This window comes from Megalobrama amblycephala, linkage group LG18 (genome assembly GCF_018812025.1).
Source record: "Megalobrama amblycephala isolate DHTTF-2021 linkage group LG18, ASM1881202v1, whole genome shotgun sequence".
NCBI lineage: Eukaryota > Metazoa > Chordata > Actinopteri > Cypriniformes > Xenocyprididae > Megalobrama > Megalobrama amblycephala.
This window is the reverse complement of record NC_063061.1, coordinates 15,525,035-15,541,809: the sequence shown is the minus strand read 5'-3', so window position 1 is coordinate 15,541,809 and position 16,775 is coordinate 15,525,035. Positions and strand designations below refer to the sequence as shown.

The 16,775-nt window shown below is 37.2% G+C and overlaps 1 protein-coding gene across 1 annotated transcript; it reads right to left on the bottom strand.

Annotated features, from left to right (window-relative positions):
* Window positions 1-457: 457 nt before the first annotated feature.
* Window positions 458-13,242, bottom strand: LOC125252218 (complement factor B-like). The gene is made up of 18 exons (XM_048165351.1): window positions 13,092-13,242; window positions 12,011-12,226; window positions 11,676-11,861; window positions 11,226-11,399; window positions 10,987-11,082; window positions 10,765-10,898; window positions 5,786-5,936; window positions 5,137-5,268; window positions 3,956-4,048; window positions 3,669-3,803; window positions 3,241-3,338; window positions 2,982-3,108; window positions 2,736-2,874; window positions 2,570-2,649; window positions 2,288-2,400; window positions 1,743-1,872; window positions 1,533-1,582; window positions 458-1,031 (listed from the first exon to the last, which is right to left on the bottom strand). The coding sequence occupies exons 1-18, from the start codon at window positions 13,147-13,149 to the stop codon at window positions 858-860; spliced, it is 2,286 nt and encodes a 761-aa protein (XP_048021308.1). The 5' UTR covers window positions 13,150-13,242; the 3' UTR covers window positions 458-857.
* Window positions 13,243-16,775: the final 3,533 nt, after the last annotated feature.

Genomic DNA, 16,775 nt, shown 5'->3' with positions numbered 1-16,775 from the left:
GGCCGGGGTTCGAGACCGTCACGGAAGAGTTTTGGAGGCGGAGCAATGAAGAGAGGGGTGGGGTTGTTTGGATTGATTTCAAATATCAACAATATTCAACAGCATTTAAAATCTACTTATCCCACCTTTAATTATATTTTACTGTAATGTTAGCCTTGCTTACTGGTAATAATGTTAGAAACTTACTTTACGGGAACTGCAGGCAAAGAAAAAGAATTAATGAAAGCTTCATCAGACAATGAATGAGTGAATTTGCACACACTATTTTGAGATGGTTGAAGAGGATGTTTAAATCACACTAACATGTTTGAAAATTTCTCAGAATGGCTTATGTACTTGGGACATCCAGCCTAACAAGTGTGTTTGGAAAATATGTTATCTTAACAATGGTTCTTGTCTGCTCAATGAAAAAAAATCCCTTAAATTGCTGATTTTGAACTGCTTACTGAAACTGCAGTCTTGTAAGTTTTTTATTACTTATTGTAATCATTCTCAAAACAGGAAACATACTGTGAGTTATAGTACTGCAAGTCAGAATAGCACTGATGAAGTCCGTATAAATTGACTTTGTCATCTTGATGTGTGCTGCTCATTACAGATGTCAATGCAATAATATGAATGATTGGTTATTTAAAAAATAGCTTATAATCAGAGCAGTGTACAAACAATATTACATCAAGTCATGTGTGTGTGTGTGTGTGTGTGTGTGTGTGTGATAACACATTTGATAATAAACTGGATTCATTTTTAACAAAGACCAGCTATTGGATTTTAAATTGTCTTAATATACTGTATCAATGAAAATGAATCAGTGTTTTATCAAATTGCTCTCACACAGTTTCAGTCTGCTAAAACAATCAGAAAAACGACAGAGGGTGATCTATATTGTCATTTCCTAGGTGCTCTTTAAGGAATGACTGTATCTTCTCACTGAAAAGATTTGCATGGTAATCTCTGGTGTGTGCTTGTGAAAGGGGGTCCGGGTTTCTTTTGGAGCAGAGGTCCTTCACTCCCCAGCTTACGACACCAACCTATCAAAGATTTTACACATATTAAAAAAAAGTTCCTATTTCTCATCTTCTTTTAAATTAATCCTTAAATTTACCCTGTAACACACTTTGGGCAAATTCCAATTGAAGTGAACATCCCTATGGTTTTTATATGTGTGTGTCTGTGTGAGAGTTTCCTCTCTGCTCTTCAACTTGCCATCTTTCCTTTGGACCCTGCAATTAGTCATGTAACAACAACAGTTCTACTATTAACTTATTTAAATTATTCTGTTTATACATTAACTCAGACTCTCCTGCCAATTATCTTTAAAATGAAATGCAACTGGGTCACATGACCATAAATGGTAAAATTACTTCCTTGAAGAGAGAATGGCATGTTCCTATTTGCTAACTTGTGGAAAAGCCCTTCATGAAGGAGTTCACTATAGGTCAAGCCTCTATTAATGTTGCCCACTCCCTGAAGAGCCATTTTAAATGAGCCACGTGACCAATACTGTTTACAAAAGGAAATGGAAATCTCACCTGAATCAGTCGATCTTTTTTATTCACATAAGTGGCCCCTCCTCCTTCACCTATTGAAAAATGACATGCAGACACAAGGAACTATATAACATTTATATAAATTAATTTCAGATCTCTAATGAATAAAAAGTTATCAACAAATGTTATGACCTAAATGGTAGATTAGAGCCAAATATAAGCTGCTGTCACAATGGCAAAAATCAAACATACCTCTGCAGGCAACATCATCTGTTTTTGGTTCAGTACCACCACTGCACAGAAAATTGTCTGTAACTACATCCTTTGCGTTTGTCACGTTGATTCCTACTGCTTTTTTTGCATCTTCAACACAAGCATCCCGCTAAAGCATAAGTACACCAAGAAGTTTTCTTAGATTGTTGTGGATGAATTTTTTTTATATCAATAAGAGATTTTTCTATTGTTTTCAGAAGTTTTGTGTTGCATGTTGCACATAATTAATGTTAAATGGCTAAATGAAATTCAAGTGCTAGCATATGATTGTGCAGTATATGAGCTTTGTTAAATTTTAAAGGTCCCATATAATCAAAATAAAAGTTTTGTTGCTTTTAGTTTTTCATACTCTTGTAAACCTTGACAAAATTTGCTTTTAGAAAATATATTACATATATTTAAAATGTACAGCCTCTCTCTTCTAGACATACAATCTTTGAAAAATTGATAACTCATAATTCACTTGAGAATTTGTTACTTTTTAAATGTAAACTACATATCAGATTAATCATCAGAGAAATTACATATTTTCCACGCTTGATTGTGATGTTTTTTATTTTTCGTGGTACATCAGTAGCGGGCTCCATTTGAGACGTAAAAGCAGCTTCCACAAGTTCGTTGCTCATTAGTAATTCCTCTGTAACAAAAGCATGGAGAAAAACGTATGACATTTTATGTTTGGTATGTTTCATTGTATAAGCAGTGTCACATGTTTAATACATCTACATTTAATTATTAATGTGTGAAACATTTTGATATGGTTCTGCATGCAGCATGTCTGGCAGATATCTTATCTGGTACTTTACCATGTTTTTTACACGTCCCGTCACTGTCTGAAAGTTTCAGAGCTCCATTGGTTTCTCTGGTGCAGGGGACACAGATTGGTCTGTACAGAGATACACATGATGTTCTTTAATTAATTCAGCTTTTTAGTATTATTCTTAATAAAGTAACATCACATTACATACTCACCGTAGATTAACACTCATCGTAACAGCATTTTTCAGCTGTATAAGAGCTACATCGAATTCATAATATTCCTTTATTCCCATATGCTGTTTTGCTGTGATGTCATAGTCAGGATGAAGAATGTATTTTTCCACTTTTACAGCTGCAAAAGGATAAGTAAACATCGTTGATAAGATTTATGCTGTAACACATTTTTCTACATTAATCGCTCTGACAATATGGATGTATCAGTTCAGGACACAACATTACCCAGGCCTTTTCCCAGAGTAACAGATATCTTATCAGGTGTGTCTCCCTCTTTAAAGCAGTGAGCTGCTGTCAAGATGTAACTTGAGGTAACTAATGACCCCATGCAGCTTGAACCTTGTGGAGGACGCTACATGAAGAGCAGAGAAGAAAGATGCTGTCATGCTTCATCTCTTTAGCCATATAACATCTATCTATCTATCTATCTATCTATCTATCATAATAATAATAATATACATATGATGAAAAAGGTTATGCTTACAGCAACATTGATCTGTGCCAACCAGGGATATGCACGACGTTTATTTTCATCATCATAGTCTTGATGAATCCCACACAATCCTACACTGGTGCTCTCATCTGTGTAAGGAAGCAGGTACATAAGAACAATCACTCATTACATGATAAGAACTAGAGGTTCCTTAAGTCAGTTTATTCTGTCAACATTCATTCACCTGAAGAAAATCTCATTCACAAAATTTCATTGTCCATTCCACATTTTCAAACTAATGCACTCACACACACACACACACACACACACACACACAAGAACTATTGACATTTTCCGTCAGTGGAGTCAAGCCTGCTATGACACATCTAAATGCACAGTGAAATTTATATCTATAAATAAATAAATATTATATCTAAAAAATTTATATCTATTAAATCTATAAATTATAGCTATAGTACCAATCATGCGGTCAAACGTCTTCTGCACCTCGTCTAAGTCTGGAAGCATAAAGAAATGTTTTTCTTGGTCCCTCTGTGACACCATGCCATTCATGTATCGTTTATCTACATCTCCAACTGCAAATACATAAAGATCTAGAAAGAGAAGAAACATTCATATCAATATGAAATCAATAATAAAGTCTTGATACTGATGATACTGATTGTAAAATTAGACAATTTTGAAAAATACTAATAGTCCTAAATGTTTGATTTAATAATTATGATTAATAAAATTCATTGCTCACCAAGTTTCTTCTCTCGCTTTGGATCATTTTTGATGACGAGATGTTTGATCTGTTTCACTTTAGGTATGGGATTCCCCCCCATGTTTGCTTGACCTACGAAGCAAGATGAGATCAGTTGCAGTGAATATTTGCTTCAAAGTTGATCTCTAATTTATGGCTAAATACCTTTTGGGTCTTCATGTTTTATGGAGACTTTCCATAGACGTAGTGATTTTTATACTGTAGAAAGTGTATATCCCATCCCATTGGGTTAGTTCACCCAAAAATGAAAAATTCTGTCATTAATTACTCACCCTCATGTCGTTCCACACCTGTAAGACTTTTGTTCATGTTTGGAACACAAAGTAAGATCTTTTTTTAGTCAGAGAGCTTTCTTTACTCTCCATAGACAGCTACGCAACTGAAACTTTGATGCTTTAAAAAGTTCATAAAGAGATTGTAAAACTAATCCATATGATTTCAGCAGTTCAGTCCAAATTTTCTGAAGAGACATGATCACTTTATATGATGAACAGATTGAATTTAGGCTTTGATTCACGTTAAACATTCATTAACTCATACATCAGTTATGGTAAATAGAAGCTCAAGCATGTTCACTCAATGTGTGAAAACCAGTGAGGTTCATTCTTGTGCGTTACGCAGCATGTTTGAGCATCAAGCAGGTTCAGTAGAGCTTCTGATTATGTTCCCTTATTAATGTTTATATGTGTATAATAGCCTAAATTCAGTCTGTTCATCATATAAAACAGTCGAGTCTCTTCAGAAAATTTGGACTAAACCACTCTGTTCATATGGATTAGTTTTACGATCTCTTTATTAACTTTTTGAAGCATCAAAGTGGTAGTTAGCTGTCTATGGAGGACCAGAAAGGTCTCAGATTTCATCAAAAAGATCTTCATTTGTGTTCAGAAAATTAACGAAAGTCTTATGGGTTTATAACGACATGAGAGTGAGCAATTAATGACAGAATTTTTGGGTGAACTAACCCTCTACCTCTAACCCGACCCCTAAACACAACCAGCACAGAAACCTTTCTGCATTTTTAGATTTTCAAAAAACATAATTTAGTGTAATTTAGGCTCTTTTCTCTGTCATGGAGACCAAAAAAACAAGATCAAAAATTACTTGTAGGTATATAATATTAAAAGCAAACTATGAATGGAATAGATGCATGTAAATACCATCAGTGAACATAATGATGATATGTTGAGTCTCAAGGAAGCCCTCTGGATCGGTGAGCTGCTCTAATGACATGCTCTCTAAAATGGTTGAATAAGCTTTAGCGATATTGGTACCTGTTCGATCACCTCTATCTGTTACAAAAACACCACAAACAAATACTACAATCAGCAAGTTAATGTTAAACATTTTCTGATTCTAAAAACAAGTGACTATATTAAATCTAAATCAATCTAGATTTAAAAAAATAATAATAATAATTAAAAAGTAATAATGTATATATGAAAAAAGTATATATGATTTGTTTGATTTTTACTATCTATTGGACAGCAATGTACAAATTAATTTTCCTGAAGTTAGTCTAGACTGATACATATACCTTTAAGGGTACAACAGCTTGTCACTTGGTTAAAACTCACAAAAGCAACATCATTATACATTATTTTAGTGTGTCTATTACTATCTTAAGGTTATATATCAGTACCTAAAGGGTGCCTATTATAACTTTTTAGAGGAAACTTCCCCTGTAACAAGTAACAGTAGTTGCTGTACCCCTAAATGTACAATTATGACATGGTACATTGTTCTGTAATAATCATCTTTAAATCTGACTGTATCAATGTATACAATGAGACTCAGAGTCATACTTACTTTCATAACTAAAATTGTCCAGCTCTTTCAAAACCTCCACTAGGCTTCTTGCATCTTTATTTTTTTTAAAGTCCATCATAGAGATTATCCGTGTAACATCCGTAGCAAACATCAGGATCTCATAGTTTGGGGAGACCTGATAATAACTAATCTTTTGGGAAAGAACATTAAGAATTCTGAGTTGAAAGCAACATCTGTCTGTTATCCAATTAAAATGCAATTAAAATGGATTTAAATGTAAGCATTACTGATAGCATGAACAACAAAATAGTTAACGATAGCATGAATACATACTGAGTTCACATGAAACAACATATGCATTTTACTTTTATAATGTGAAACAGGATTTTCATTAAAGGGTTAGTTCACCCAAAAATGAAATTTCTGTCATTAAGTACTCACTGTAATGTCGTCCCAAAGCCGTAAGACCTTCATTCATCTTCGGAACACAAATTAAGATATTTTTGATGAAATCCGAAGGGGTTTCTGAACCATACATAGGCAGCAATGTCATTGCACCTTCTGAGATCCAGAAAGGTAGTAAAGACATTGTTAAAATAGTCAACGTTACTACAGTGGTTCAACCTTAATGTTATGAAGCGACGAGAATACTTTTGTATGCAAAAAGAAAATAATTACTTTATTTAACAATGTGAAATGTTGTTATACACAGTTGATGTAGTGAATGCAGTGTAGGCTCCCGTGTTCTACGTCAGACCGGTGACTCAATATTGGACAGCTCTTGCGTCAGCATCAGCCAAATACTGAGTTCGGACTGAAACACGGAAGCCTACACAGCGTTCGCTACTTCAAATGCATATGACAACAGTTCAAAACTGTTAAATAAAGTCGTTAATTTTGTTTAGTTTTTGCGCACAAAAGTATTCTCGTCCCTGCATAACATTAAGGTTGAACCACTGTAGTCACATTGACTATTTTAACAATGTCTTTACTACCTTTCTGGATCTCAAAAGGTGCAGTAACGTTGCTGCCTATGTGTGGTTCAGAAACCCCTTCGGATTTCATCAAAAATATCTTAATTTGTGTTCCAAAGATGAACAAAGGGTTTAAGATGACATGAGGATGAGTAATGACAGAAATTTCATTTTGGGTGAGGTAACCCTTTAAGATCGAATTTATTGTGCCACAATTTTTTTATTTTCTGGGAATTGAATTGTATGTGTACAGTCGAACACGTAGCCTTTCAAAATATACTCTATTTGATAGCGTGAATGCAGGTATTAGACACATGCGTTCTAGAAAGATTCATCTTTGTCCAGTGTCTGCTTTATTTTTCTCCAGAAGTTATGATGACCGACTAAACAGTCTTTGTATCGTTTAAAACAAGTTGCGGCTGTCTCATAACTCCCTCCGGGCCAGTGTTGCCATCTTGTGGAACAACTGATTAGTGCAAAACAAATTCAATACATAGGTCCCACTTTATATTAAGTGGCCTTAACTACTATGTACTTACATCAAAAAATAAGTACAATGTACTTATTGGGTTCATATTGAATTGTAAAACACTTTTGCTGCTATTGAGGTGGGATACGGGTAAGGTTAGGGAAAGCTTTGGTGGTATGGGTAGGTTTAAGGGTAGGGGTAAGGTGTAAGGGATGGGTCAACAGTGTAATTATAAATGTAATTACAGAAATTAATTACAGATGTAATTACATGCAGGTGTTTTTAAAATATAAGTACAATGTAAAAACATGTATGAACACAATAAGTGCATTGTATCAAATTATTAATTTAAATGTAAGTACATAGTAGTTAAGGCCACTTAATATAAAGTGGGACCAATACATATGTGCAACCTACATGCACTGGACAAAATCAACAAAAATCAGGCGGCATTGCATACTATTCTACAAGTAATATGAAGAATACCAATTATTTCAGGAAAATAAAATATTTGCCATATGCAATTCATATGTTTGTTTATTCTTCTGTTACATCATATTGATATTCATACTGGCATTAAATGCCACAGTTTAATGGGTAAATTAATTTATCACGGAGATAAATTCAACACACACATGTGCGTATTGAATTAAGTAATCTGTATCTGATAAGTAATGTAAAGACTCAGATAACTGATTAAATTAAACTGTCAAGTTGAGGGTTCCTCCTAGTGATGGGAGAAAACGATTCACTGTTTTGCTCTAAACATCACATGCACGCTAGTGACGCCTGCTGGTCAGAAAGGTGTAAATGAAAAACATTTTATTAACCAATAGCAACCAATTTCACAAATTATCTAATACCATTATATATGAAGTGTCAGTATTACATGTTATTTTATTAGATCGTTTGTTTTATGAAGGTCTCCAGCAACATCAGAGCACAGATTTTATCTGAAATCCAGGCCACTGGCTCCAAAGGCAGACCCAACCCCAACCTATTAACTTTAAGTAATTTGTGACGCATAGGAGCAGCAACCAAATCAAGTCAAGTCACCTTTATAGCGCTTTTTACAGGTTGCGTCGGGTCAGCTTTACAGTGATAGCAGGAAAATAAATTTAGCTGCACAGCAGCTCTAGAAGAAAATGGTGTCATTGTCCAGTTTAAGTAAGTTCAGTATTGATTCATTCTGTTGCAAAAACCATTAGTTATTCACTTAGTTCATTTATCTATACAACAACTCCGGAGGAAACAGTGATGTCATCATCCAGCTCAGTTTGCAAACAATGGTGTCGATGCAGGCAGATCAAAAATGTTAAATATCAAGTGTCCCACACTAAGCAAGCCAGAGGCGACAGCGGCAAGGAACCACAGCTGCCCCAAAAGGCCTCTTCCAGCACTAGATTCAAACACCCTGGTTGCTGGTCATCAGTAGCTTTTAAGGACTATATCTAATCCAATTGCTTGCATATTAAAGAAGATCAATGAACTTTACCAGCCAAATTCTTCAGCTTCAGCTTGTTCTCTCGCTCAATCCTACAAGCTCACTACATATGCCTCAATTAACATCATCAATCCACTAAAATAGTGAAAATATTGTACCTCACTGCTGCAGCAGTGTCTTCCCACCCGCTCCCGCAGGAGCCTACTCTGTTCTTACACCGCAGTAGCAGTGTTGTCTCCTCCTCTCCCGCAGGAGCCTATTCCAAGCCTCACTGCACAAGGAAAAATCGATAAGATATTTCTGGTTGTGTCCAACTTCCTAGACAATCTAAACTGTTCTAAATGCTAGTTGCTATCTTTGCTCCACCACTTGCCCTTTCATCTCACATCTCCCTTGCATTTTTTGATCCACACGCTAGAAGATGGGAGGCTGTCACCCCATCTTGGCATCCCACCAGATCATTTTTCCAGTCTTTTGTTTTGCATGGCTCAATGTGCCCATGTGCAACAGTTAACTACCGGCGAGGCTTACCCGTCTGGCGTTGTCTTGAATTCCTGTTGAATGCTGCGAGTGTTCTCCCCCCCCAGGTGCTTTAAATGTTGTTCACCGCCTCTGTTGCCTGGTAGAGCCCAATTGTGCATCGCCATAAGCTAACTCATCAGAGGCAGTCATCTCGGCGCAAACTTTTTCTAGTTACTCTTTCCACATTGGAGCAGCTACATCAGGACCAACCAGTTCAACATCAAAAACAGTCCAGCGAGGCTTACCTGTCCAATGTCATGAGTATAGATCTCAATCTTTACCCATTGGTTACTATGAGAGCCTGCTAGTCATGCATCTACATTTTCTCCTTCCCCATCTAGTGACTATTGATCTCCCAGCGGATGCAGCAACTGCCCTCCTTATTGGGCATCCATGTCTTTCTTTTTCCATCCAGCGAGGCTTACACATCCAACGCCATAAGCATTGGTCTTCCTGAGCATTGGTCTCCCGCCGGACACCGCGAAAGCCTCCCGGTCAGTGCTTATCTTTCCTTGTCCAGCAAGGCTTACCCGTTCCTCATCCAGCGTGGCTTGCCTGTCTGATGCCGTGAGCGTTGGTCTCCCATCGGATGCTATTAGACCTCTCCTGGCTGGCCGTTACAATTCCTTTCACCCTGCCATCGACCAATAGGACCCACTCACCTGTCGCCGGGAGCCGCTCCTGTTGGAAGGTGAGTGGGTCCCTTCGGTCGGTCATTCCTGAAGTACACCGTCCCTCGTCTTTCGGTCAGTAGGGCTCACCCATTCGACACTGTGAGCACTGGTCTCCCGTCGGATGTAGCCAGAGCCCCCCCGATCGGGCACTCTAAATCACGCACTCCCCGTCTATCGGCTGGTTGGGCCACCCGGTCGGACGGTTTAACTTCTGCTGCTCTCCATTTATTAGGCGGTAGGGCTTTACCCGTCCGATGCCATGAGCATTGGTCTCCCATCAGATGCTGTAAGAGCTCTCCTGTTCGATCATTCCAACTTCAGCATCTCTTTGTTTGTCGGCCAGTAGGGCCCGTCCGCCCGGCGCCGTGAGCTGCTCCCGCGCAGGCAACACGGGTTCTCCTGGTCGAGCGACCAGGCTTCTTCTTAACACACCAGCTTGCCAATTCTCGCCATCTTTTGGGGGTCTTTAGTCTGGCGGCTGTCCTTTGCTCTTTTTGCTTTTTGGGGGAGTACTCTGCGTTCGGGCCAATATTCCGAGCTTGGAGCCCTTCCCCTGGACAGCAGGCCAAATACGCATAACTTTAATTCTATTGAATTATATGTATATGTGAACTCGTGAATCATCAAAAAAGATCTCCATTTGTGTTCCAAAGATGAACAAAAGTCTTACAGGTGTGGAACGACATGAGGGCAAGTAATTAATGAAAGAATTGTCATTTTGGGAGAACTAACCCTTTATGGCTCATATTGGAGGCTTTCAACAAAAATGTGGAGGTTGAAAGTCAAGTTCACTATTGAAAGCATCACAATGGTAATGCTTATTTTGAAATATCTGTATTTTCACTGATGAATTTTTCCAGAACCTTTAACATCAAAATTAATAGCAATTAAATTACTGCTTCAACTTCACTACAGAAACCTCTGGGGGGACATACCTTCTCTATAAGCATTTTAGTGGTTTGTTTTGCCTTGATAAAATCCTCCTCATCGATGCTATCAGATGCATCCACAGCAATGTAGATATCAAGTCTTCCACCCTGATCCAAAGTTATTTTCTTCCCATGCTGATCTGAAGACAGAAAGAACAAGGCATTCAATGAAAAATGTGTGCATATAATGTATATATATGATTAAGGCTTAAAGTCACACAAAGGTACCTTCTTCTTCAAACTGTTGAGAAACTGCTAGATTTGACTTTAGAGCACTGCTGAAAGCTTCTGACGCTTCCTCTGGGGTGTCGTATGTGAAATCCGCTGTACAGTATTTGCATCACGACATTATAGGTGTATTATCCAGAAAAGCCACATTTCAAAAGCAAAATCTATTATTTTTGAGAACACAAGTCCATACAAGGCATATCATTTTGGAACTTCAATGTAGCTATTTGAAGACTCACCGTAACATTGTGGCTCTGTCCCTGACCACTGGCCACCATGCTGACATACTCGCTCTTTGGAACCAATCAAGGTCAATGAACTGTCACAGCGGTACTTGACTTTGTCGTTAATATTAATCATGTGGCCTGTTCGACTGCTACCAGGGGGAACGCCAGGATCAGGACAGTGATCAGCTGTGAGAAAGTAACAAAGAGACAAATGAAAGTGAAGATCTGTAGACCTAGGCAGATGCATGAAGAAAAATTTCTGCTAAAACAGTGTTGAACTCAGATCAGATAAAAACACAACAAAATACACATCAGTACAAAGTTTTTTAAGCTAAACCCAAGGACACTGGTATATGGATTTAACTTGCAGGAGATATTATACCAGGAACTAAATTTGCATTTTTATATCCAATTAGTTGAACATGATTAGTTAAACTGCTTAAAATAATGTCAATTACTCACAGTCATGTCCACAAATTGGTGTGCTTCCACTCCACTTCCCGTTAGGCTTGCAAACACGGACCGCCGAGCCACGGAACTTATAATCAGAATGACACGAGTAGGTGGTTGTGTCATTTACATAGTACCTCTCTTTATATGGGGTCACCTGTCCATTCTTCAAAACACGAGGATTGGGACATGTGACCTCTAGAAAAAAAGCATAAGGACATTCTCTAGAAGAGATGTTTTGAATCAGCCTCAGATTTAAAAAAAAAGACGTAACTCTGCTTCAAAATAAATAAGTCCAGGATTTATTCATGATATAATGACACACATGATAATGTCTTGTTTCTTACTTTTGCACTCTGGGGTTTTTTGGGTGCTGGTCTTTGGGGTCCAGAGTCCATATTGACAACGACGTGATTGAACCGATGGGTAATATCCATCCGGACAGATGTATTTTAGAAAACTCCCATCTGAATAGCCTTTAGAAAGAACAAAGCTCCCTCCAGTAATGTCTAGATTCTCCTCGGGACATGATCCATATCTTTTGGACATGGAGGATGAAGCACCTAGAAACAATCAGATCATTGAAGGAGGTCACATGATTTGACAACAAAAATTACTTTTGTTGCGGTTTCATTTTACAGAAAAAAAAAAATGTAATTGATCGCTTGACAGCTATATATATAAAATACATACATATACACACACTGCAGGTCAAACGTTTGGAAACATTAAGGTTTTTTAATGTTTTTAAAAGCAGTCTCTTAATCTCACCAAGGCTGCATTTATTTAATTAGCTGGTTTCTGTTGTAATATATTTTAAAATGTAATTGTGATGACAAAGTTGAATTTTCAGCAGTCATTACTTTAGACTTCAGAGTCACATGATCCTTCAGAAATCATTCTAAGATAATTTTTTCTTATTGTCAATATTGAAAACAGGTTTAGCTGCTTATTTATTAATTTTTTTCTTGTGGAAAACATGATACACTGAACATGATGCCAGTGAACGTTCTATTCATCGAAGAATCATTAAAAAAATCAGTTTCCACAAAAATATTAAGCAGCGCAACTGTTCAACATTAATAATAATAAGAAATGTCTGTTTAGCACCAAATCAGCATATTAGAATGATTTCTGAAGGATCATCTGACACTGAACACTGGAGTAATGATGTTGAAAATTCAGCTTTGCTATCAAAGGAATAAATTACATTTTAAACCAGTTTTTTAATTTAAATTGTAATAATAGTTCACAGAATTAGCGTTTTTACTGTATTTTTGATCAAATAAATGCAGCCTTGGTGAAATTAAACCTTTTAAAAGTAAGTCTTTAAAAGTACTTTCATTTTAATATATTCCTTTCGTGCTGAAAGCTGTTTTGTCTCAAAAGTCAGAAATGTATTTATCTTGATTAAGCAAAAACACTTGCCTGCAAGAAGAGGACATATCATTGCAAGCATTAACCAGTTCAACTGCTTACGCTCCATGCTGTTTATTCCAATTCTTCAGATGAGATTAAAAAACACTGAAGCAAATGGACTGAGGGACATCTTTATAGTGGGTTCAGCTAGTGGATTTTATTTACATTCAGTGGTCAATGTTTAACCTTACTTCAAATAAAGAGATTTCCCAGCACACAGAACAAAATAATCATACACTACCGGTCAAAAGTTTTTGAACAGTAAGATTTTTTAATGTTTTTAAAAGAAGTCTCTTCTGCTCACCAAGGCTTCATTATTTGATCCAAAATGGGTTGTTTGCACATGACGTGCACTGCTGCACGCGAAATGCGGCTGAAGGGCAGGGACTGATTTTTCTATATAGCAATCCTATCAAAAACTCAAAATTATTTTGCGTCGTTTATGGTTGTTCAAATCGATCAAACCGAGAACCTACAGGGAGCTTTTATCATTTACATAACTTATATCGTTTTTTAACTTTAAAAGTGGTCACCTTTTATAGCGTTTTGCGTCTGCTGATACTGAAATGAATATAGATACTGACTTGGTTAAATATTCACATTCTTCATGGTATCGTTTGCAGGGAAGAGAAGCTATTTTATCCCATTGAATGGTAATTTGATGTTTTCACTTCAGTTTTGTATAATTCCATTCACAATGTTGATCTGGTTGCCGTGAAATGTGTCACGCGCTGCTGCTTCAGACATATGGTATAAAATGTCCAAATGGGGTTGCAAAATCCCGGGAATTTTCAAAGCTGGAAACTTTCCATGGGAATTAACGGGAATATATGGGAATTAATGGGAATAAACAGGGAATTTGCAGGTTAGCCTATATAGGGTACTTAAATGTATTTGAAAAAAACATCTTGCAGGATAATATTGGTTAAAACAACCATATTTAATGCAATTTCAGTTGAATTTTTACCCTGCACATTCCTCAATCATATTCACACAGCACACTACTTCCTGCAGGGCCATTGAGGCCACACCCCCTGCATGCACTGCGTCCATAACATGCACATTTGATCAAAAATACATAATATTGTAAAATATAACTATAATTTAAAATAATGTTCTACTATTTTGATATACATATAAATATAATTTATTTATTTCTGTGATGCAAAGCTGAATTTTCAGCATCATTTTGCCAGTCTTCAGTGTCACATGATCCTTCAGAAATCATTCTAACAGCTAATTTGATGCTCAGTTATCAATGTTGGAAACAGTTGTGCTGCTTAATATTTTTTATAACCTGTGATATTTTTTTTTTTTCAGGATTCTTTGATGAATAAAAATTTAAAGAACAAAATTTGTAACAATATACACTACCGTTCAAAATTTTGGGATCAGTAATTTTTTTCTATCTTTTTTTTTTTAAAGGTCCCGTTTTTCGTGGTTTTTTGAAGCTTTGATTGTGTTTATAGTGTGCAATATAACATGTGTTCATGTTTCGCGTGTAAAAAAACACAGTATTTTTCACATAATTTACTTATCTGTATACCGCTGTTTCCACTGTCATAAAAACGGGCTGATGACTTCCTTGTTCTATGAAGTCCCTCCTTCAGAAATACGTAACGAGTTCTGATTGTGCCAGCGGTTCCTGTGTTGTGATTCGACAGCTCTGAGCGCACCGTGCCCGGAAAAGTCACGCCTCTTACCATAACGTGGAGATGCATGCGCTCAGTGTTATTGTAACCTTTTCTTTAATTTTACCCTATCAATTTGAGCCGGAATCAGACCCGGTGATTGGACTGCGGGATGAAAATAACCGCGTTTTGACGACATGGTGACAAACACACTCTACAAACGCAACTCTTGTGTATTCCTGCGGGCGGAGGTTAGTCAAAAAGTGACGTCATTAAAGAAGGAAGTAGAGGGATGTAGTCCAAATTGGCCGTTCGATGTAGGCGACTTCTGTTAAATAAAATATCTGGCTTGGCATTGAATTTTGAGCTTTAAAATTTTACAGATTTTATTTATACTCTAACAACAACATTACACACTAACTAAAGTTTGAAACATGGGATCACGAAGAACGGGACCTTTAATACTTTTATTCAGCAAGGATGTGTGAAATTGATAAAAAGTGATATTTAAGTGAAATTGTTAGAAAAGATTTCTATTTTGAATAACTTCTGTTCTTTTTAACTTTTTATTAATCAGTGAATCCTGAAAAATTATCACAGGTTCCAAAAAAATATTAAGCAGCACAACTGTTTCCAACAATGATAATAACTGAGTATCAAATCAGCATATTAGAATGATTTCTGAAGGATCATGTGACACTGAAATAACACATAATTGCTGCAATAAAAATATATTTTACATATTTACTAAATTAGAATTAATTGAATGCAAAAAAATAACTGTTATTTCATGTTATGACCAAACAAAATGTTTAGGCTATATTTATGTTTTTATATGATACATTTTAAATAAATATTATACATTTATATAAATTTCCAATTAATTCCTATAAATTCTCATAAATTCCCATAAATTCCGTAAATTCCTGTTAAGTTTCCAAATTGGAATATTTCCAAAATTCTCCAGGTTATGTTCCCGTGGAGTTTCCGGAAATTTTCTGGAAACTTTCCGCCCCTTTGTCCAAATAAATAAATGTTTAACAAGCTGACAGAAGTCGATCCATTTCTTTATTGGAAGGGTGTAACGTTAAATGTAAGTGTAGTTTTAATGTTGTCTTTTTAAATATTCATTTTCCCATATGACCACGGAAGAGAATCTGAGGGGCATTCAGCGGAAAGACCTTACAGTCTATAGCCCTATTCGGACGGGATTAATTTTACGTGGGGAGGTGGAGTAAAGTAATTTTACTTCAGGATGTCTGTAATATTTATTGGCCAATTCGCACGGGACAAGACATCAGTAAAACTAGCAGAAGTGGGAGGGGTAACTCGATTTGCAACAGACTTGTCCCACCACCTACAGCACAAATGAATGTTTCTTCAAGGGCTTCCATGCTTGAAAAATGCGCAGAAAACGTCTCAGGTTACGTATGTAACCATGGTTCCCTGAGAACAGGGAACGAGACGAGACAGCCTATGACGTCGAATGGCGCGAACCGTGACGTATAAAGGGAGCACCTGAGGAAGCAGTCAACACCTTCTCGTCTTTGAGGGACTGTTCCACAGGCATCCCGAAGCATGGCAAGGAAGCGCAGAGTCTCGTTCCCTGTTCTCAGACGTTACCTTTCGAAAGGGAACTAAACTCTGCGCTGATTGCGCTACGGGGAATGATATATCCTCGCCGCCATGCTGGAGGAGAGTACATGCCCAAAAAGTCTGGACAAACGTCCGGCAGTTCCAGGGAAAAACCGGGAGCAACTCTCCAAGGCTGTCAGTGACAGCATTCCCTACGGCCAACTGCCCAAGCCTAAAAGAGGCCTTTCGTAAAAAGGCCTGCCAAGGCTGCTCAAGGCATCTGGGACCAACAACCCGTAGGAAGTGGTCACTTAAAGGGAATGTGGCCAGGGAACCAGAAGGAATCCCAGCCAGTCACTAGGGGGATAAATTCACCCCTGACGCCACCAAGGAGGCCGTACTAATTTAGCAAACGCCAAATATAGTCTGGGCCAACCTTGTCTGACATACAGAATCTCCAATGCGCAAACTCCAAAAGAGGAGAGCA